Source organism: Notolepis coatsorum, assembly GCF_963971535.1.
Source record: "Notolepis coatsorum genome assembly, chromosome: 5".
NCBI classification, from domain to species: Eukaryota; Metazoa; Chordata; class Actinopteri; order Aulopiformes; family Paralepididae; genus Notolepis; species Notolepis coatsorum.
In genome coordinates, this window is record NC_140169.1 from 164,296,977 (window position 1) to 164,321,054 (window position 24,078).

Here is a 24,078-nt window from a genome sequence, read left to right on the forward strand (position 1 = left end):
GTAAACAGCCATCACTGATATAGAGTGTCTGGTCAGTAACATGGGTCTCCCAGTCGCTCCACTCTGCAGTAAACAGAGAATACATGTCCTGGTATCCATTTAGAACTCCACACATTGGTCTGACAAAAGTAAGAAATAAAAACAAGTTTTAAGCAAATATGTCCTTGAAACAAGTAAAATAATCTGCCAGAGCAGTAAAAAAAAAATCTGGCTTGGCAAGCTTTCTTGAAATAATAAAAATATCTAGGGTTCTCACTCCTGATCCATATATTATATAGATTCATTACACACAGAGTGAAATATTTCAAGCCTTTATTTCTTTCAAATTTGATGATTATGGCTTACAGCTGATGAAAACTGAAAAAATGTATATATATACGTATACATTACAGAAATGTCGGCCTACTGAAAAGTATATGTACTCAATACTTGGGCGGGCTCCTTCTGCATGAATCAATGAGGCGTGGCATGGAAGCAACCAATATATTTCCTCAATACTATTGAGATGCACCTGTCTATATACAGTAGGGGTGTAAAGGTACACGTATCCGTACCGAACCGTTTCAGTACTGGACCTTAGGTTCAGTACGGCTGTGTACCGAACGAATACAACCGTATGTTAACCACTAACGACCGCCCACCGGGGGCTGTTTTTTTCACAATCTAATATAATTATTATTATTCTTAATTTTTTTAATTTTTACAAGTCGATTATTAATTTCAATATAGAATATTCATTGACGGCCCTACAAGTACAATTAGTTACTGCACACTACACCACCCCTGAGTGGAACATGGAAAGCCAAACTTTCCCCCCACTGTACCGAAAACCCGTACCGAACCTTGACTTCAAAACCGAGGTATGTACCGTACCGTGGTTTTTGTGTACCGTTACACCCCTGGTATACTGCCTGTGTGAATACTGTGCAGAGCTCTGCAAACGGTACTGGATCTCTCAATCTTTCTTAAAAAGGGGGAATTCCACCGAAATGTACTTTTGAGCTTGTGATTCTATTAAATGTAGACATTTTAATAGACATTTATTTTATCTTGTTTTATATGTTTTCTCGGGGTGCCAAGGCAAACGCAATCCTATGACATCATCGAACTGCATGAATACACTTTTATGGCCAGTCGTGTTCCTGTACCTACTTTTGCAGAATTTACAACCTAAAAGTCTGTTTTAACTCTTAAACCGCTGGACTCTGTCTATCGTTCTGCCCTCAAATGTATTACTGGTGATATATATGATGCACTGTGTCCTTTTTATGATATATATGATACACTCACTGTGTCCTTTATGATAGATATGATACACTGTGTCCTTTATGATATATATGATGCACTGTGTCCTTTATGATATATATGATACACTGTGTCCTTTATGATATATATGATACACTGTGTCCTTTATGATAGATATGATACACTGTCCTTTATGATAGATATGATGCACTGTGTCCTTTATGATATATATGATACACTGTGTCCTTTATGATAGATATGATACACTGTCCTTTATGATAGATATGATGCACTGTGTCCTTTATGATAGATATGATACACTGTGTCCTTTATGATATATATGATGCACTGTGTCATTTATGATATATATGATACACTGTGTCCTTTATGATATATATGATACACTGTGTCCTTTATGATAGATATGATACACTGTGTCCTTTATGATATATATGATACACTGTGTCCTTTATGATATATGATACACTGTGTCCTTTATGATATATGATACACTCACTGTGTCCTTTATGATATATATGATGCACTGTGTCCTTTATGATATATATGATACACTCACTGTGTCCTTTATGATATATATGATGCACTGTGTCCTTTATGATAGATATGATACACTCACTGTGTCCTTTATGATATATATGATGCACTGTGTCCTTTATGATAGATATAATGCACTCACTGTGTCCTTTATGATAGATATGATGCACTGTGTCCTTTATGATATATATGATACACTGTGTCCTTTATGATATATGATACACTGTGTCCTTTATGATATATGATACACTCACTGTGTCCTTTATGATATATATGATGCACTGTGTCCTTTATGATATATATGATACACTCACTGTGTCCTTTATGATATATATGATGCACTGTGTCCTTTATGATAGATATGATACACTCACTGTGTCCTTTATGATATATATGATGCACTGTGTCCTTTATGATAGATATAATGCACTCACTGTGTCCTTTATGATAGATATAATGCACTCACTGTGTCCTTTATGATATATATGATGCACTGTGCCCTTTATGATATATATGATACACTCACTGTGTCCTTTATGCACTGTGTCCCTTATGATAGATATGATACACTGTGTCCTTTATGATATATATGATACACTGTGTCCTTTATGATATATATGATACACTGTGTCCTTTATGATAGATATGATACACTGTGTCCTTTATGATAGATATGATACACTGTGTCCTTTATGATATATATGATACACTGTGTCCTTTATGATATATATGATGCACTGTGTCCTTTATGATATATATGATACACTCACTGTGTCCTTTATGATAGATATGATGCACTGTGTCCTTTATGATATATATGATACACTGTGTCCTTTATGATAGATATGATACACTGTGTCCTTTATGATATATATGATACACTGTGTCCTTTATGATATATATGATACACTGTGTCCTTTATGATATATATGATACACTCACTGTGTCCTTTATGATATATATGATGCACTGTGTCCTTTATGATAGATATGATACACTGTGTCCTTTATGATATATATGATACACTCACTGTGTCCTTTATGATATATATGATGCACTGTGTCCTTTATGATATATATGATACACTGTGTCCTTTATGATAGATATGATACACTGTGTCCTTTATGATATATATGATACACTGTGTCCTTTATGATATATATGATACACTCACTGTGTCCTTTATGATATATATGATGCACTGTGTCCTTTATGATATATATGATACACTCACTGTGTCCTTTATGATATATATGATGCACTGTGTCCTTTATGATAGATATGATACACTCACTGTGTCCTTTATGATATATATGATGCACTGTGTCCTTTATGATAGATATAATGCACTCACTGTGTCCTTTATGATATATATGATGCACTGTGCCCTTTATGATATATATGATACACTCACTGTGTCCTTTATGATAGATATGATACACTGTGTCCTTTATGATATATATGATACACTGTGTCCTTTATGATAGATATGATGCACTGTGTCCTTTATGATATATATGATACACTGTGTCCTTTATGATAGATATGATACACTGTGTCCTTTATGATAGATATGATACACTGTGTCCTTTATGATATATATGATACACTGTGTCCTTTATGATAGATATGATGCACTGTGTCCTTTATGATATATATGATACACTGTGTCCTTTATGATAGATATGATACACTGTGTCCTTTATGATAGATATGATGCACTGTGTCCTTTATGATATATATGATGCACTGTGTCCTTTATGATAGATATAATGCACTCACTGTGTCCTTTATGATATATATGATGCACTGTGCCCTTTATGATAGATATGATACACTGTGTCCTTTATGATATATATGATACACTCACTGTGTCCTTTATGATAGATATGATGCACTGTGTCCTTTATGATATATATGATACACTGTGTCCTTTATGATAGATATGATACACTGTGTCCTTTATGATATTATATGATACACTGTGTCCTTTATGATATATATGATACACTGTGTCCTTTATGATATATATGATACACTGTGTCCTTTATGATAGATATGATACACTGTGTCCTTTATGATAGATATGATACACTGTGTCCTTTATGATATATATGATACACTGTGTCCTTTATGATATATATGATGCACTGTGTCCTTTATGATATATATGATACACTCACTGTGTCCTTTATGATAGATATGATGCACTGTGTCCTTTATGATATATATGATACACTGTGTCCTTTATGATAGATATGATACACTGTGTCCTTTATGATATTATATGATACACTGTGTCCTTTATGATATATATGATGCACTGTGTCCTTTATGATATATATGATACACTGTGTCCTTTATGATATATATGATACACTCACTGTGTCCTTTATGATATATATGATGCACTGTGTCCTTTATGATAGATATGATACACTGTGTCCTTTATGATATATATGATACACTCACTGTGTCCTTTATGATATATATGATGCACTGTGTCCTTTATGATATATACGATACACTGTGTCCTTTATGATATATACGATACACTGTGTCCTTTATGATATATATGATGCACTGTGTCCTTTATGATATATATGATACACTGTGTCCTTTATGATATATATGATACACTCACTGTGTCCTTTATGATATATATGATGCACTGTGTCCTTTATGATATATATGATACACTGTGTCCTTTATGATATATATGATACACTCACTGTGTCCTTTATGATAGATATGATGCACTGTGTCCTTTATGATATATATGATACACTGTGTCCTTTATGATATATATGATACACTCACTGTGTCCTTTATGATATATATGATACACTGTGTCCTTTATGATATATATGATACACTCACTGTGTCCTTTATGATATATATGATACACTGTGTCCTTTATGATATATATGATACACTCACTGTGTCCTTTATGATATATATGATGCACTGTGTCCTTTATGATATATATGATACACTCACTGTGTCCTTTATGATATATATGATGCACTGTGTCCTTTATGATAGATATGATACACTCACTGTGTCCTTTATGATAGATATGATGCACTGTGTCCTTTATGATAGATATGATACACTCACTGTGTCCTTTATGATATATATGATGCACTGTGTCCTTTATGATATATATGATACACTCACTGTGTCCTTTATGATATATATGATGCACTGTGTCCTTTATGATAGATATGATACACTCACTGTGTCCTTTATGATAGATATGATACACTGTGTCCTTTATGATGCATCGATATATATGATGCACTGTGTCCTTTATGATAGATATGATACACTGTGTCCTTTATGATATATATGATACACTCACTGTGTCCTTTATGATATATATGATGCACTGTGTCCTTTATGATAGATATGATACACTCACTGTGTCCTTTATGATAGATATGATACACTGTGTCCTTTATGATAGATATGATACACTGTGTCCTTTATGATATATATGATGCACTGTGTCCTTTATGATATATATGATGCACTGTGTCCTTTATGATATATATGATACACTGTGTCCTTTATGATATATATGATGCACTGTGTCCTTTATGATAGATATGATACACTGTGTCCTTTATGATATATATGATACACTGTGTCCTTTATGATATATATGATGCACTGTGTCCTTTATGATGCACTGTGTCCTTTATGATATATATGATGCACTGTGTCCTTTATGATATATATGATACACTCACTGTGTCCTTTATGATATATATGATACACTCACTGTGTCCTTTATGATATATATGATACACTGTGTCCTTTATGATATATATGATGCACTGTGTCCTTTATGATATATATGATGCACTGTGTCCTTTATGATATATATGATGCACTGTGTCCTTTATGATATATATGATACACTGTGTCCTTTATGATATATACGATACACTGTGTCCTTTATGATAGATATGATACACTGTGTCCTTTATGATAGATATGATACACTGTGTCCTTTATGATATATATATGATGCACTGTGTCCTTTATGATATATGATGCACTGTGTCCTTTATGATAGATATGATACACTGTGTCCTTTATGATATATACGATACACTGTGTCCTTTATGACAGGTAAGATACCCACCACTGTGTCCTTTATGAAAAGGTTGGATGGCCTTCTCTGGTTGAAAGGCGTAACTATCATTGGTATTTAGGGGTGTAAAGGTACACGTATCCGTACCGAACCGAACAAGTTTCAGTGTGTACCATACCGTACCGAACGGCTGTGTAGTGTACCGAACGAATACAACGGTATGTTAACCACTAACGACCGCCCACTGGGGGCTGTTTTCTTCACAATCTAATATAATAATAATTATTATTATTATAATCTTTTTTACAAGTCGATTATTAATTTCAATATAGAATATTTGTTGACAGCCCTACAAGTACAATTAGTTACTGCACACTACATCACCCCTGGGTGGAACATGGAAAGCCAGACTTTCCCCCACTGTACCGAAAACCGTACCGAACCGCGACTTCAAAACCGAGGTACAGTGGTTTTTGTGTACCGTTACACCCCTATTGGTATTTGTTTATTTTTAAAGCCCTTATAGGTAAACTTCCCTCTTACATCACATCACTGTTGGAATGGAATCTTGGAACCTATTCTACACGTTCAAATGCCTGGCTGGTTCAGAGGGTTCCTCCAGTTTGCTCTGAACTGGGAAAAACTGCTTTTTTCATGGATGCTTCCAACACCTGGAACGCCCTCCGACTGACTCTGAAGCTGTAGGTTCTTCCTTCTCTCGCTGCATTTAAAAGTATGATCTCCGACCACTGTGTGTCGACTTGTAACTGTCTTAGCCAATAAAAAAAAGTAAAAAAAAAAAAGGTTTATTGTTATTTATTGTGTCTATATGTATTGTTCTGTAAGGTTGTGAAACAAAGCGGGGCTCGCAACCCACTTTTGATGCTCCAAGGTGTTTTAATTGTGACAAATAAATATAGCAGATACAACGTTTTCACCTGAAAAAGACCGGAAGGGTCTAAACGTTGTATCTGCAATTTCTTTGTCACAATTAAAACACCTTGGAGCATCAAAAGTGAGTTGCGAGCCCCGCTTTGTTTCATGTACTACTGTTTTTACAGTTTGGCTCAACACCAAGGAACGGAGGATGTGCGTTATACATTTTTTCGGATTGTTCTGTAGGCTCGTCATCACTGTAAATGAAGGTAACTTCAGTGTCTCACGGGTTGAAACAAAGGTTTGAAAAGAGCTGGTGAGACCAGGTGGAAGGCGGAGGTGATAGATTATGCGTTAATAGACATAACGGAAGGAAGAACCCTTGAGATGTAAATTCAACTTGATGCAACATATTCCGTCGGTGTGGCGGTTTGACATGTACAGTAAACAAACACACCGTTCTGTGGCTATCTTTACATTGTGGAATGTGCCCCTCGTGGATTCATTCTTATTTAAAATTGGTGTCGGCAGCGCAGCTGTCTGCTTGACCCTGGATTAATATGTTTCATCATAACTCTGCGTGGACTAGAGAGAGAAAGAGAGGGAGAGAAGAGAGGAGAGAGAGAAACCAAGAGAGAAAGAGAGAGAGAGAAACCGAGAGAGAAAGAGAGACTAGATTATTTTGTACTGTTCTGGCAGAAACCTACGCTTCTTTTTATTTGATGTATTTTATGCTTGATTTGGCACAAAAGGCTTGTGTTGCTCTGCTGATATGTTGTTGTTGTTGTTGTTGTTGTTGTTGCTGCCGTCTACTGTATGTTTATGTGTAGTAACCTCTGCTTACATGTATCCTTGTAACACGTCTGTATGGTTTGTTTATGTTCCTCCTCGGTTTTAAAGCTCTGTTGTAAAGCTGGGGACCTTACAGGTCTAAACATGTACTTTGTATAGATTTGGTTTTATTGACATTTTATTTGTACTACTGCACAAATCCACCAGGGTCAATTCTTGGGAACATACTAGTGAAACTGTCCTGATTCTGAAAAAACCGCTTAACACTTTAACACCATGATAATCTAGAGACGAGGCCTTTTATACGGACTATGACGTATATCATGCCAGTTAGGGTACCTTGTGTATACTGCACCTTGTGTGTACTGCACCTTGTGTGTACTGCACCTTGTGTATACTGCACCTTGTGTATACTGCACCTTGTGTGTACTGCACCTTGTGTATACTGCACCTTGTGTATATTGCACCTTGTGTGTACTGCACCTTGTGTATACTGCACCTTGTGTATACTGCACCTTGTGTGTACTGCACCTTGTGTGTACTGCACCTTGTGTGTACTGCACCTTGTGTATACTGCACCTTGTGTATACTGCACCTTGTGTGTACTGCACCTTGTGTATACTGCACCTTGTGTATATTGCACCTTGTGTGTACTGCACCTTGTGTATACTGCACCTTGTGTATACTGCACCTTGTGTGTACTGCACCTTGTGTGTACTGCACCTTGTGTGTACTGCACCTTGTGTATACTGCACCTTGTGTATACTGCACCTTGTGTATACTGCACCTTGTGTGTACTGCACCTTGTGTGTACTGCACCTTGTGTGTACTGCACCGTGTGTGTACTGCACCTTGTGTGTACTGCACCGTGTGTGTACTGCACCTTGTGTATACTGCACCTTGTGTATACTGCACCTTGTGTATACTGCACCTTGTGTGTACTGCACCTTGTGTATACCGTTTACTTTGAGTCTTACTCATAGTATCCATACAAATTCTTTATTGCCTATATTTGTTGTAACGTATAATATAACCGATAGGGCAAACAGACCCTCATCTGCACCTTTGTTTACACCGTTTATTTTTCTCATATTTTCATATTCAGATCTAATTGTATCGCCTATATTTATATCTTTCTACTATTACCCTGCCCATACCTGTACCCCCCCCTCCCCCTTCCCCCATGCTGCTATGACGCCGGCATTTCCCCAAGGGGATCAAAAAAGGAATATTTTACACTCGACTCTGGGACCGTGCAGGTCTAAACATGCACTTTGCATATAATTTGGCTTTATTTTAAATTGTATTTGTACTACTGCACAAATTCATCAGGGTAAATTCCCGGGAACATATTACTGAAAGGAAGCTGTCCTGATTCTGAAAAACCTTTAATACGTTGTTTTCACCCTGACTCGAAAGAGGAAGACAATTTAAATCCTGTTTTCTTCTTCCCGTGGGGTTGTGTGATGTCGCACATCAGAGACCAATGTTAGGAAGGGACTACGGATGGAAACCAGCTCATTAGCTAAACTCTGGCACATTGATGTGGAAACTGAAAAGTGTCGATTGATGTCCCTGGGTATTAAATAAATAAATAAATAAATAAATAAATAAATAAATAAATAAATAAATAAATAAATAAATAAATAAATAAATAAATAAATAAATAAATAAATAAATAAATAAATAAATAAATAAATAAATAAATAAATAAATAAATAAATAAATAAATTAAATAAATAAATAAATAAATAAATAAATAAATAAATAAATAAATAAATAAATAAATAAATAAATAAATAAATAAATAAATAAATAAATAAACTTAAAGACACACTGAGGCAATGGAGCTGCTCACAAGGACTAAACAAGACAAACGCCATGTAACAGAGATGAGCAGAGTTAAACAAAGATAACCATTTCCCTCCACTGAGAACCCTACCATGGTTACATTCACACACACTGCAAGCCTTACTGCTCAATTCTGATTTATTGCTCTGTTTTTTTTTTTTGGCTGTTGTCATTATTATTATTATATATATATATATAATTTTTTTTAATGTGGCCAATATGAGATTCCAGTGTGAACTGGTCACGCTCCTGAACTGACCCGCATGCGCAAATGAACAATAAAAAAGATGGACGTAAACATGGAGGACACTGAAGTCACAGTTGATGGTTCAATGCATAAGTTGATGTGCAGTGGAGGCCAACTAATCAACCTCCTCCAACCTACCACCTCCCCTTCCCTACTTTCTCTCCCTCTCCTGCCCCCCCCCCCCCCCCCCCCCCCCCCCTCCCCTCGGTTTCCTTACTCCCCTGACTGTTCCCCTACTGGACTCTGTATCTGTTACTTGCTACCCGTGGTTAGCAAGTAATACTTCATACTGTTGCTTATTCCCTGTGGTTCTTCGTTTCTCTGTTAATTTGTTTTGCTCATTGTCAGCGTCTTTGGGTTCTTGAAAAGCACTTTATAAATAAAATATATTATTATTATTAAAACTAGTGCTGTCAGGCTATTAAAAAGATTTATCTAATTAATTACAGGATTTGTAATTAATTAATCAAATTAATCGCATTTTAATCGCATAACCATTTTATGCCTGATATTCTATATTCTATAATCATATTTCAAATTGCATGTGTCCGGATGGCAGAATTCAGTACTGTATCTACAAAACCTTCTGTTTAATCATCTTCCATCTATTAATTTGCTTAGATTTTTCAGGTATGGTCAATTTGAGCATGGTGTTATTCATAGTCAAAGTAAATGTATTGATATTCTCATTTGGTTCATTACAATTTACTCAAAATAAAATTTTCATTCAATCAATCACCGCGCAGATTGATTGATTGAATGAAAATGTTATTAACAGATTGCAGAATGGGTACAATACAGTACGGCTCAATACACAAAATTGTTAAGGGGATGCAGACCATAGGCGGAGTTTGAACTTGACGCCAGGGGGTGCGACTGCTTGACGAACTATACATGACCTTTTTTTATTTTATTTAGGTATCTAAGATGCTAATTCATCTGTATCTGGATAACCAATGAACGGATTCTGTCGGGGCAGGTAGCGTTATTTCGGGGAAATTGATATCTATAGTCAGGTATATTTTTCGTCCATGAAAAATGGAGGCTCTAATTATTATTATTCATAGAGACTCTCGAGCAATAATAATTATTACAGCCTCCATTTTTCGTGGACGAAAAATATACAAGACTATGGATATCAATTTTCCCGAAATAACGCTACCTGCCTCGACAAAATCCGTGCATTGGTTATCCAGATACATTAATTATCATCTCAGAATAAGTGGCTTTGTACAAGCATTACAATGTACTATCCGCAGGGCATTCTGCTGCTGCGAATGGTGGTGCTTGGCTGCGCGTTAACCCTTTCACTGCCACACTACAGAAGGTTCGCCTTATAATGTGACATGATTACTACTATAAAATTAATGTATTGTAAAACAAAACATAATAGAATTCAGATTTGTTTCTCACAATTATTATAATTTTATTAAAATAAAAATAATCTTGAAGAAGGAAATACTAAAATAAAAAGACCACAACAAGTATATTGCTCCACTAGACCACTTTACTGTACCAAACATGACATACAAAAATAACAATACTGTGCAACACTCTGCCAAGCGCACAGCCGCGCACACGTATGCATACAGTAGGTTGTCTTGTCAAAGGCTGTACAAACAAACTCTCTCTCACCTAGTGGAGAGTCAGGCGCCTTTTTTTGCGTCCATCATAAATGTCCACAATCTTCTCCGGTTCCAGCTTTGCCGTTATATCATTCTCAATGTTCAGAATGGACAGAGAAGAAAACCTTTTATCACCCATTGTTGATCGCAGCCAATTTCGGATCCTTCTCATGGCAGAGAAACTTCTCTCTGTGGTAGCAGATCCAATGGGTAGAGTGAGTGCCAACTGTAGCAACTTGTACAGATTTGGATAGCTGCCCTTTGTAACAGTCTTTTTAAGATGATCAAGTGAAACAACTGTGTCACAAGACGCCTTTACAAGATCCATCTCTGATCCAACCAGAATAGGGTTGATTTTCAGCGGCTGTGCATATTTTTCCAGGAGAGGTTCGATTCCTTTTTTGTCACATGTAAACACTGCTGCACATGCCTGTGCAAGTGGTATTGCCTCTCCTGTGAATCGCCTGTCCAGTTCGCTGATGAGAGTATCCAGTACAGGTAGAAATAGGTGTTGGTGACGAAATCCAGGTGTGTGTGTGTGTCTCTCTGCTGTGTCAGTGTCACCCTCTGACACTGTCACAGTCACTACTGCACTGTCACGTTCAGTTTCATGCATTTCCCTTTGGCCCAAAGTAGACGTAACCAAATAACTGTCGAGGGCAGTGGGAGGTCTCGTGGCCCGTTTACGTTTGGGTGCTGTCGCTGCATCGGGGTCAACAGCAGTTTGGGTTGCATCATCATCATCAGGCACGTTGTTGTCCTTGCAGAACGTTTTGACTGATTCCCACACGTCGCTCCATGCATCTGTCTGCCTCTGAGATTTGAAGTGCGCTTTCAGATTGTTAGTGTATCCTACAGCTTCGGAGAGTGTGCAATTGGTGGACTGTAGGCACTTGTGCGTAACATGAATCGTACGCAGTATGCCTTCAAATACAATGAGACATGTAATGAATGACATTCTTGTCAAGTGTTCATAAAGGCCAGTGGCGTCAGGAGACCACCTTCCTCCCTCTTCACTAATTTCTTTGAGGCAGGCTATAATAGCGGAATAGTGGGTCTTAACCGCATGCACAGATTTCCACTTGCATGCCCATCTCGTTTCACTGGGCTGTACAATCTCAGTTTGCTTCAAATTCAGAGATTTCTGGATTTCAATAAATCTATGGTGATTTGACGGTTGTGCAAATACACAGTACAGCTTATCAATGACATTCAGGAATGTTTTCACGCTGCGGTTGGCAGTGCAAGACTCAACAAGCACCAGATTTAGTTTGTGTGCCAAGCAGTGTATGTAGACTGCGTACGGATAGGTCTCTTTGATGCGCTGCTGCACGCCTGAAACGTGACCCGACATTACGGAGGCGCCGTCATAACTCTGAGCAACAATTGTGATGTTTTTTAAACCACCCATCTCCAGTCCTGTGTTTATAGCGTCCACTATAGCAGCTGCACCACGAGATGCTGAGCAATCAATAAAACACAGAAAACGCTCCTTGATTTCAAGCTGCTCAACGTATCTTAAACAAATTGACAATTGTTCCGTTTTAGAGGACCTGGCCTCGTCTGCCATAATACTGAAGAAACCAGTATTCTGTACTGTTTCTGCAATATCTGCATAAACCAAGTTTGCACAGATATCAATTATTTCATTCTGGAATTCTGGGCTTGTTGAATTAAAATAAGTTGTCTGCATGCTTTCAAATCCTTTATCATATTTAGAGAAGAAGCTGCACACCTCAATAAAATTGCCCCGTGTTTCTGAATCTATCCCCTCCCTGTGTCCACGGAAAGGCAATCCAAGTTTAGACAATAGCCTAATAATATCAACAACTTTGGACAGATACAACCTGTTCTTCTCTACAGTAGCTTTGTGACTTTCTGAAAGTTTAGCTGCAATAGACCCTGAAGATGCACTCTTTTTAAAGTGATCCCATTTAATCATGCAACTCTTATGGGCATCGGATATCGCATGTTTATCCAGTTTCGAGCCCAGTTTATTCCAGGCACGCACGCCGGTATTACGAAATGAGTCCACGACGTTGCTGTCATTCTGGAAGTGTCGGCAGGCAAAACAAAACACTGCATCCTTTAAAACGCAATATTCCATCCACGCATGCGTCTCGTAATAGAAGGTGGAAAATGAACGGTTGTTTTTTGCTATTAACTTTGTGGGGAATTGCTGTAAGATAGGCTGCTTTGGACAGCCGTGTTTTTCCCCAAGATCACCATGATCCACTACCTCCACTGATGGCCCCGGGGCAGGTGGGGGGGGCGGCGGGTTTGTTGTGTCCAAACTGCCCGGACACGGTGGTTGTGACTGCTCTGCTGGGGGTGCGGGGGGCAGGCGGGGCGGCTGCCTCTCTGCTGGAGCCCCCAGCGCCGGTGACTCTTCTACGGGGTCGGTAGCAGCTGTGGCGCCGGTGCTCGTTGTTGGCGGGTGATGCTGCTGCTGGACGGGTGGAGCAGGCCGCGGCTGTGGCTCTTTTTGTTTGTGCGGGGGTGCGGGTGGAGGCCGCAGCTGTGGCTCTTTTTGTTTGTGCGGGGGTGCGGGTGGAGGCCGCGGCTTTAGAAATTTACGGATATCCATATTTACTTTACGTTTTCAAAACGTCGTTTTCCAATACTACAGGTAAGGTAGGTCGTGTGACTCGTGTACTAGGAAGGAAGAGGTCAGAGGTGGGTTAGTTCAAGTTCAAACTCCGCCCACCTGCTGCGTGTCTGTCTGACTGACTCACTTCCGTCACAAGTCATTACGAAAATAATATAATGTGACATGATTACTACTATAAAATGAATGTATTGTAAAACAAAACATAATAGAATTCAGATTTGTTTCTCACAATTATTATAATTTTATTAAAATAAAAATAATATTGATTTAAAAAATATATATAAAAAAAAAAAAAGCAATTTCACCCCCGGCCACCAGGGGGTGCAATGCACCCCCTGCACCCCCATAAACTCCGCCCATGATGCAGACCAGAGAAAGACTTTCGTCTTGTTTACATCAGGGTCCCCCATTTTCAATTCATAATGAATTGTAAGTAAGTGTGCAACTTGCACCGTGCAATCCATTCTTTGTGGATCTAGCCCAAAGTATTTCTGACACTGGGAATACATTCCCTGAGATTCATAGATGTCCCTAGAATCAGATACCAAGAACATGCAAATGGACCATATTAAAAAAAAAATCTGTAAATGTGTATTCTACATTCTTATGGAATGAATGAGATAAAAAAATACAAATTATAAAAAAAAAAATCTTTTTCTTTTTTGTAATTAATTTTGAGTTAATTTTAATAACGCGATAATTTGCTGTGTAATTAATTAATCTAATTAACGCGATAAACTGACAGCCCTAATTAAAACAAATCAGACCTGCATATGATTTAGGACCAACATATGAAAGTGGCCCAAATCAGAATTGAAAAGATCAGATTCCATGTGATTTGATCGGAGTCACATAAAAAAAATATATATATATTTAATCTGATTTAGGACACTCTCGCCTGCAGCGTGAACGTAGCCTATGCTAAACTCTGATGGCACAAATTAAAAACAGTTATAATATTATTATAATGTTTTTAAATCGTTTCCAGTCAGAACGTAGACAAGCTAGCTCCACAGGGTCTGAAAGAGCGAAGATTGCCGCAAATAAAGTCATTTTGACTTTGACTGCGGTGACGTGTTGGGTGTCTTGTTACCGTGGTGACTGTTACGACCCTGGCTCAAAGGGACGCAACATAAGTGCAAACAGACACCAAAGCCTGTGTTTGAACCAAAAGACTACTCTAACAATGAATACTAGCACAAACTAAAGATCAAAGAATTGTGGAACGTGAAAAGACTCTGTTACCACACTCTCCTCTAGCAACAGTCAGGCTGCATGTGTGACTTGAGCAAGTGGCTTTAACCTGCCAGACAGGTATCCAATCAGCAGCAATCAGCTAATTAGTAGCCCTCACCTGCATGCACAGTGACACAGGAGTGATCAAGCTCATGGTACATAACATCTCCCCCACCAAAATGGTTGCCCAGGAGGCAACCACTACACATCAAACCAGTAAACAAAAAATATCTTGTGACCCACTAATTGTCAGGGCCACTACCACAATAGCGATAACGGGTCGGCCCCTGTCGAACACGACCATCAACCTTGCCGCATGCTCCCCACTGTGGAACATTCGCCAATGCTGTGTAAAACAAAAAACAACCCTGTCCTGACTCTCGGGCAAGCTAGACCTCACAAAAGGTCCCTCCACTGCGGTATATGGCTGGAGTGGGGCAGGCTCCTCCTCCACTGAGGCGTAAGGCTTAGGACCCCATCGACAAACCAAGACCTTATCACATATGAGCTCCATTTCAACAGGCCCCTCCACCGATACCGACCTGTCAAAAAGAGACTGCAAACCAAAATCAATATGAGAGCTAAGCTCACTGCGCTCAACAGGACAGAACACAGAAAAACAAAAACCATAGATCTCTGATACCACCACAGCGCCCATATCCATCCCACCTGGCACTGGCAGTTCAGGACACTGCAAACCGTGAACATCCAGAGTAGGATGCACCGCCTCAGGTACAGCCCCACCGTCCCTGGAACATGGCAATACATCAGTCACAAAAGCGTCTGGAATACCATCCAAAATGGCGTCACACAAAATAACATTGTCCTGATCAAAATTGTTGCCACTCATCAGACCAGGTCGTGAAGGCGGCTCCTGCTGTACAGAACACAGGTAACTAGGTTGACTAGCACACCTAGTGCGTGGCAGAGAGTCAGTGTGGACACATTAATCGATGTCAGAATCATCAACTGACATACTGGGACCATCCCTGCCCACAAGTGAAACATCATGAACAATAGAGCTACTGTGGGAAGGCTGGCAGCCTAAGCCAGGCCTTGTAGCCTCTTCAACTAGAACGGTGTCACATGAATCAACAGCATCTCTCATAGCATCCTTCCCACACTCACCGTACAGGCTGGGAAGACCTTGAGACAATGCGCTGCCAGATCATCTCCTGCCACATGCATATCCGCACCACCGGGCCTGACACAAAGGCACAATCAAGAAAATCATTATGCAGAGGTACATCCACAGTGTGCATTCCAAAATTCTCAACAGGTTCACTTTTCAATTCAACAAAGAATGTGTCACTAAGTGTAATGTCACAAGTTGAAGTATCAACAACATCACTTTTGTCCTTTGATATTGCCCGTGTCACAGCACACACAGGGAACACTCCTGGATGTTTCTGTGTCAGCTCATCAGGGACCTCAGAAACCACAGGAATGGGAGTTACAACTGGATTAGCCAGCACTTTGTCACCAGCCAAATCATTCCCTAGAATGAAGGACACCCCTCTTATGGGGATGTGAGAACATACCCCCACAACAACATTGCCTGATACTAAGGGAGAGTTGAGTGTGACCTCATGCAAAGGTGCATCCACAAATCCACCTCCAAAGCCACGAACAACGACACCGGAATGCAAAGAAGACTTTTCTGAACACGGCAAAATCCCCTCCAGAATGAGGGACTGAAAAGCTCCGGTATCTCTCCAAATTGTTATAGCCTGCTTGGACTCTAGTGCATCAGTCAGGAAAAACAAATCCATCCATCATAAATCTTGAGGAACCCTCAAGCTCTTTGTCCACACGTTTGATACTTTCCCCATCACCCTCTAACGTTGGCATAGGTGTTCTGCATACGGTTTCTACCAGAGCCACAGTTCTGAAATTTTTCTGTTCAAGCACCGGGCACCCAGCAACGATATGACCAGGCTCTTTACAGTAGAAACATATAATCCCCTCTGGGAATGCACTAGCAGAACCACCCCGCCTAGGAGGTGAAGTAAACTGACCAGCAGACCCAGGTTTTGGGAAACGGCCCCCCTGAAAAGGACGCCTACCCCTGGACTCAACACGGCATTCCTCTACGAAGACGGACTTGTGTGTCAACACAAACTCATCAGCGAAGACAGCGGCGTCGCCTATCTTCAATACCCGGCGCTCGTTTAGATGCGTGGAAACGGTATCAGGAACACATCTTTTAAATTCCTCTAGGAGAATCAACTGTCCAAGCTGCTCTCTTGACTCTGCCTTCTGAGAGGTGCACCACCTGTCAAACAGGTTCTCATTCTCTTTTCCAAATTCAACTTACGACTGTCCCTTCGACCTGCGATAGCCTCTAAAACTCTGACGATAGGCCTCGGGGACTAACTCATAAGCCCTCAATATGGAAGCCTTAACAAGCTCATAGTCAGCACTTTGTTCATGGGACAGAGCAGTATACGCTTCTTGTGCCTTACAAACAAGAACACACTGCAGCAGCAGTGTCCAGGCCGTATCAGGCCACTTCAACGTGGTTGCCACCCGTTCAAAAAGGGGAAAATACTTATCCACATCCTTCTCAAAAAAAGGAGGCACCATCCTAATATTTTCGCCTACATCAAAACCGAAACGCGACTCTGACGGCAGAGCACCCGCCCGCAAGGCAGCATGCTTATAATCAAGCTCCTTCTGCGCACGTTCGTGCTCCAGCAACATTTGTCTCTCCTTAAGCTCACGCTCCTTAAGCTCACGCTCACGCTCATGCTCACGCTCCTCTCTCCTCTCTCTCTCCTTAAGCTCACTCTCCTTCTGCGCACGCTCGTGCTCTCTCTCCTTAAGCTCACTCTCCCTCTGCGCACGCTCGTGCTTAAGCTCACTCTCCTTCTGCGCACGCTCGTGCTCCAGCAACATTCTCCTCTCCTCTTGCTGTAGCTGTTTTTCCTTAAACTCTAACTCTCTAAGCCTCCACTCACCCTCCGCCACCCCAGATAGTAGCGGAGACACGTCAGAAACAAGAGGCTCCTCCACCCTCGCCACAAGCACCTGCTCCCTAATGAGTAAAACCCTCAAAGCACTCAAGGCAGTTGGTTTCAAACGCTTCTCACCGGCAGTAAGCTCTACCTTGTAGTGCACAGAAGCTCCAGAAGCTGTTCTTTGGAAAACCTCTCCAACATCTCATGAGAAGGGTGATCAACAAAATCCGTTATATCATTCATCTAGTGTGGGTGATATGATCATTAGAGCAGTTAGTATAGAAGACATTACAAAATAATGCTGAAACTCACCGTAGCTTCCTCTCGCCGTTGGGAGATGAGCGTGGAACAGAATTTTTTCTATTATGGGATGTAGAAATACCCGATCCATTTCCAGGTTGTATAATAGTATATACGTCCAAATCATGTTGTTTATCGAGTTATTGGCAACGGATCGATATCCATTGTGTCGAGCTCGAGTCCCGGGACCTATAGCGAGTGATCGGACCAAATTGAAATGAGCACCAGCTTCCACTTCCCTGTTTCTTCCCTGGGCGATCCGCCGATCGGCCACCAGATGGCGCTCTTGAACCGTTAGAGAGTTGACAGGGGCTCACCAGTACATATAATGATATGATTTCGATCACAGATTTTTGAAATATTGATATCAAAGACGCTGTCCAGCGTCATCGGCAGAATAAGCATGGCGGGGAATGATGTGTTCCAGCGTCAACGGCGATTAAAGGGTTAAGCTAACGCCCTGTAGACCTAACCCTCTTCAACCACACCTGCTACCAGCCAAAGATCATATTGACCATCCACCCGTCAAGCATATAGTATGGTACAAGACAAGTAGATGGTACCAATCACTTCTCTGACTGCCCCAGGAGTAAGTGGTACACAGGAAGCTGACAAACAACCAGAAAATAAGGACCCTACCTACCTGTGGTGTCCACTAAACTATATATTTTAACAGCATATAAGTAGTAAAATCAAATTACAAAAAAAAAATAAGGGCATACTCACCTGTTTGAAGCTCGGCTCAAGCCCCCACGTTACATGTAACGATCACTACCCACACTACAGCACCACACACCCCATGCAAAAAAAAATAAAACACCAAACAAATTCTAGGGGTATTTGTTTCCAAATTCACTCCCGGACGAGCGCCCAACTGTTACAACCCTGGCTCAAAGGGACGCAACATAAGTGCAAACAGACACCAAAGCCTGTGTTTGAACCAAAAGACTACTCTAACAATGAATACTAGCACAAACTAAAGATAAAAAAATGGTGGAACGTGATAAGACTCTGTTACCACACTCTCCTCTAGCAACAGTCAGGCTGCATGTGTGACTTGAACAAGTGGCTTTAACCTGCCAGACAGGTATCCAATCAGCAGCAATCAGCTAATTAGCAGCCCTCACCTGCATGCACAGTGACACAGGAGTGATAAAGCTCATGGTACATAACAGTGACATGTTGGCTGTCTTGTTACCGCGGTGATGTGTTGGCTTCTTGTTACCGTGGTGACGTGTTGGCGTCTTGTTACCGTGGTGACGTGTTGGCGTCTTGTTACTGTGGTGACGTCTTGTTACCGTGGTGACGTGTTGGCATCTTGTTACTGTGGTGACGTGTCTCATGCCAGCGTGAGCTGCTGGCTCTGTGATCACATTACATCACATTACAGTGTAGGATGAGACTATTTTGTGTCTCTATCTGTGATAACAACAGCAGCAAGACTCAGCATGGAGACTGTTCTAAACTTTAACTACAGTAACCCCTGCCTGATTGCACACTGACAGCCCGTTACCTTGGTAACACACACGGATACATGGAAACATGATCCGGTAAGTAAAATTGACGACCAGGATATTTATTATTATTATATATATATATATATATTATTATATTATATTGTTTACACGTGTGTTTATTTATATTCAGATCAAATTTTATTGCCTATATTTATGTCTTTCTACTATTACCCTGCATACCTCCCCTCCCCCCTCCCCCATGCTGCTATGACACCTGCATTTCCCCAAAGGGATCAATAAAGGAATATCTTATCTCATCTATTTCTCAATGTGCCGCCTTCAGACCCAATGTAGAGCTAGCTTGCCTTTGTTCCATGGGTCTGACCTGTGCCAGGCTACACCTTATGGATTTCTCCACATTGAGATAATAAACTGTGTGTAATGGCGGCTTATGGTATTATTGCGATCTTTCATTATTCTCTATTGAAAAGAAAGGGTCTACTTTTTGTCACAATTCAGACATTTCACCAATTCTATCGTCCACCAATTCAACCGGAAAACGTCTGTCCATTCTAACATTCTAGCTCTACGCTCAGCATTATAATGTCACACCACTAAGCTCTTGGCTGCGCTGTGATATTGCTTCAGGTCTGTAACACCATACTACTGGAAATGTTAAAAATAAAAATCTAAATGAATCAAATCTGAACTAAAAACCTGCGGCATCGCTCCCCGATACTGAGATAATAACAACAGCCTGTTCCAACTGCTGCCTTCCGGGAGGCGTTAGCGCAATACCGCAGCCTCAGAGCCAGGTCCAGCAGGCTCAAGGACTCACATTACCATCAAGCCATCAGACACTATTTAGTCATTCAGATTTTATTGTGTGTATTTATGTATTTTACGTTGATTTTATTCTACTGTTGCACTTTTTATATCAACCACACTCAGCACCGTCACTCTCTCAGACATCACTATTATTGCTGGTTTTTATTGTGTTTGTGTGTATTTTTTAGGGCTGACCCCTATTAGTCGATCAGTCGACTAATCGGTCGAAAGGAGCCGTAGTCGACTGCCAACCTCTTAGTCGAATAAAAAAAAATTCTTTATTTTTTATCATTCTTTCCAAAAGAAAAGAGGCCTAGAAGCGTGGCTAACGCTAATGGCACGCATACAAGAGGCTAACTGCCTACGAAAACAGGCACAGAGGCACTGAAAGAGGATTTCACCTGTCTAATGAACACACTAGACTAGACAAATATCAAGATGTATCCATCAGTGGACCAATTGCATGCTTTTGCAGAGGACAAGAAGCCTTCAGTCGACTCCTTCAGACATTAAGCACCCCACACAGCCCAAATGGAATGATACAAAAAATAGTCGACTAACGGCAAATTTTGGCCAATCATAGTCGACCATCCAAATCCTTAGTCAGGGACAGCCCTAGTATTTATGTATTTACGTTGATTTTATTCTACTGTAGCACTTTTTATATCAACCACACTCAGCACCGTCACTCTCTCAGACATCACTATTGTGCTGGTTTTTATTGTGTTTGTGTGTATTTTTATTACCATGCTGTAGGTCGAGGGGGGCAAGACCCAAGGATTTAGCTTGTTTTTGTGAAATATGACGAAGATGCAACAATAAAGCAGAATCTGAATCCAGTAGCTGTGACGTTATCGCAGCCCTGTGGGTGTCGTGACTCCTACCTTCCTCCTGATGTCTGTGAACTGAGAGACGAGCAGCGACAGGTAGAAGGACAGCTCCAGGATATAGTAGTAGTGGAGGTCCACCGTCAGGGCCTGCACACAGACACACACAGAGAGGTCAACGCTGAACATTAGGGTTGGGCATCGAGAACCGGTTCTAATAGGAACCGGTTCCTAAGGTGCAGTACACACAAGGTGCAGTATACACAAGGTGCAGCATACACAAGGTGCAGTATTTGTATTTCGATTCTTAATTTCGATTCTTAAAAAAAATTAAATAAAAAATGTACTTTGTTAATTAATACCCTAGTTACAGTACAGCAACCAAATTAAACTGTATCAAGTCAACTGACAATGTGAATAGTATGAAAAAAATTAACGATTTTTCAAAAATAATAAAAAAAAAATCTCCTGCGAAATAAGCTGTGACCTGTTTTGACCTGCACGTCAAAGAATCGGAACCGAGAATCGTTTAGAACAGGAATCGAAATGGAGAATCAGAATCGGAACCGGAATCGTTCAAATCCAAACGATGCCCAACACTGCTGAACATGTAGTGAAATTAAAAGGAACAATGGCCTTACTGTATATATAGAAACAGACGCCTGTGCAAGTCACGTCTCTCTGCCAGAGAGGACCACCCGACCTTATCATAATATAGGATACAATGATGGAACCATAACTGTCACCGGTGATAAATCTTATTTTTTGTATCCACTTTTTTCTCCTCTTTTTCAATTTTTTCTCCCATCCCAATTTAGCCGTGCCAATTCTCCCCTCCCCTGTATTGAACGTTGCTCGCATATGCCCCCCCACTGGCCGGTTGTAGGGAGGATAGAAGCCTTGCATCACATGTCTCCTCCGATACGTGGAGGCAGCCTGTCACATCTTTTCACCTGCCAGCGCGGACTCTCATTTGGCAAGGTGTAACGTGTGGGCGGCTCACACTACCCCCGCCATTTTCCTGTCCCCCAACCGACCTGTAGGAGTCGCTGTCCACAACGTCCAGATTATTTATCCAGTGATAAATGTAAGGGCAGAATGACATACAGAGTACAGAGGCTTTAGAGTGGAAGCAACAGCATGTCTATAAACTACGTTTCCAAATATGATTTGATCATTGTGGTTATATATACACTATATATTTTTTGATCAAGCATGTGTAGTAGTTTTTGATGGAACATAAATCCTAAACTGTATTTGAATCTTTTATTCCCAATAGAAAAGGTCATAAGAGGAAGCTTTGATCAGAAAACAGCTGCCTTAGTTAGTCAACGCAAGAACCCTCATAACAGGTTGTGTGCCGGGCCACTCAAACAGCCGGCTGTAAAAGATAAAGACCTGTTTGGATAAGCCATTCGGGAGTCCTAGAACAAAAGAGCCACCTGGCTCCTTGAGGGTGTGGGACAGGAAGGATTTCAGATAAGCCCTAGCTAACACAATGAGATGATGAGGTCACATGAAGTTGTTATCAGCTGCTTCGCGGCCTAGGGACACAAGGACAGTCAACCAAGGACAGTCAACTGTTCTGAGTAGTATGAAAAGTCTCAAATAGGAATTATAGTTAACTAACTTATGTGTGTTTACTGAGGTAGAATGTTTACCATCAATGTGAGACTGTTAGGCTGGAAGTTAAAAGAATGATTAGGCCTGTTAGCTATTCACTGAAAGTCAGCAGACTGTGTTACAGACTTAAATCCCCTGCAATGTAAAACTAGTTTCACCTAGGGTGAAATTAGGCTTTATGGTATCAGACTATGTTCACATATGATATCTCTGTGTTTATGTAATCAATTGCAATTCGAATATTGTAAGATCAATAACCCAAGTATTAAGTTGTTAGACGGTGTTTGTTCTTTGACTGGAAAACAAAGGAAAAAGAGTTGGCTGTGAAGCCAACCTCCTATTTCACATTCAAACTTAGTAGGCCTGGGATTGGAGGAAAACATCTGATGATGTCACTTTGGTGACGTCACGCAGAGACTCCAGGCTTTTGATATAAGAGGGGGTGTGGGACGGTGTCAAAGGACACTCTGAAACGAAACCACCAAGGAACCACACCCACCTCTTCACACGGGAGGAGACGACGCGGAAGCAGAGGAGCAGAACACAAAGAACATTTTGGAGGGAGAACAGACCTTTACCTTTGTTCATCAGCCAGAGAACAAAGACAACTCAACAAAGACCATTCAACAATCTACTTTCTTAGTCTAGTTGGGATCGCAGACGGCATAGTGTCTAGTGATCACAACTATAGCATTCTTTATTTTAAATTGAAACAGATCATTTTTGTATAACTTTGTGGATTTTAATAAACCACTACTTTTGAAATAATTACCTTCTCCTCCATTTCTCCTGCTGTGCCGCTGGTCGTGAAACAAAGACCTCCCGGTCTTTGTTAAAAGTACTTTCCAGGGCTTTAAAGGTTTTAAACACAACGTAGAGCAGATTAGATATTAGGTTCTGATTAAATCAGAACAATTAGCCCAGAAAAGTACTACATTTTGGT

At 40.3% G+C, this 24,078-nt stretch overlaps 1 protein-coding gene across 1 annotated transcript in view; it reads right to left on the minus strand.

The window, feature by feature from the left end:
• The window catches only part of cers6 (ceramide synthase 6), a 168,294-nt gene that overhangs the window by 44,666 nt on the left and 99,550 nt on the right, over positions 1 to 24,078 (minus strand). Inside the window, exon 6 of the mRNA XM_084314429.1 lies at positions 21,570 to 21,662. Within this exon, the coding sequence (XP_084170555.1) occupies positions 21,570 to 21,662 (93 nt within the window). The remainder of the gene's footprint in view (positions 1 to 21,569; positions 21,663 to 24,078) is intronic.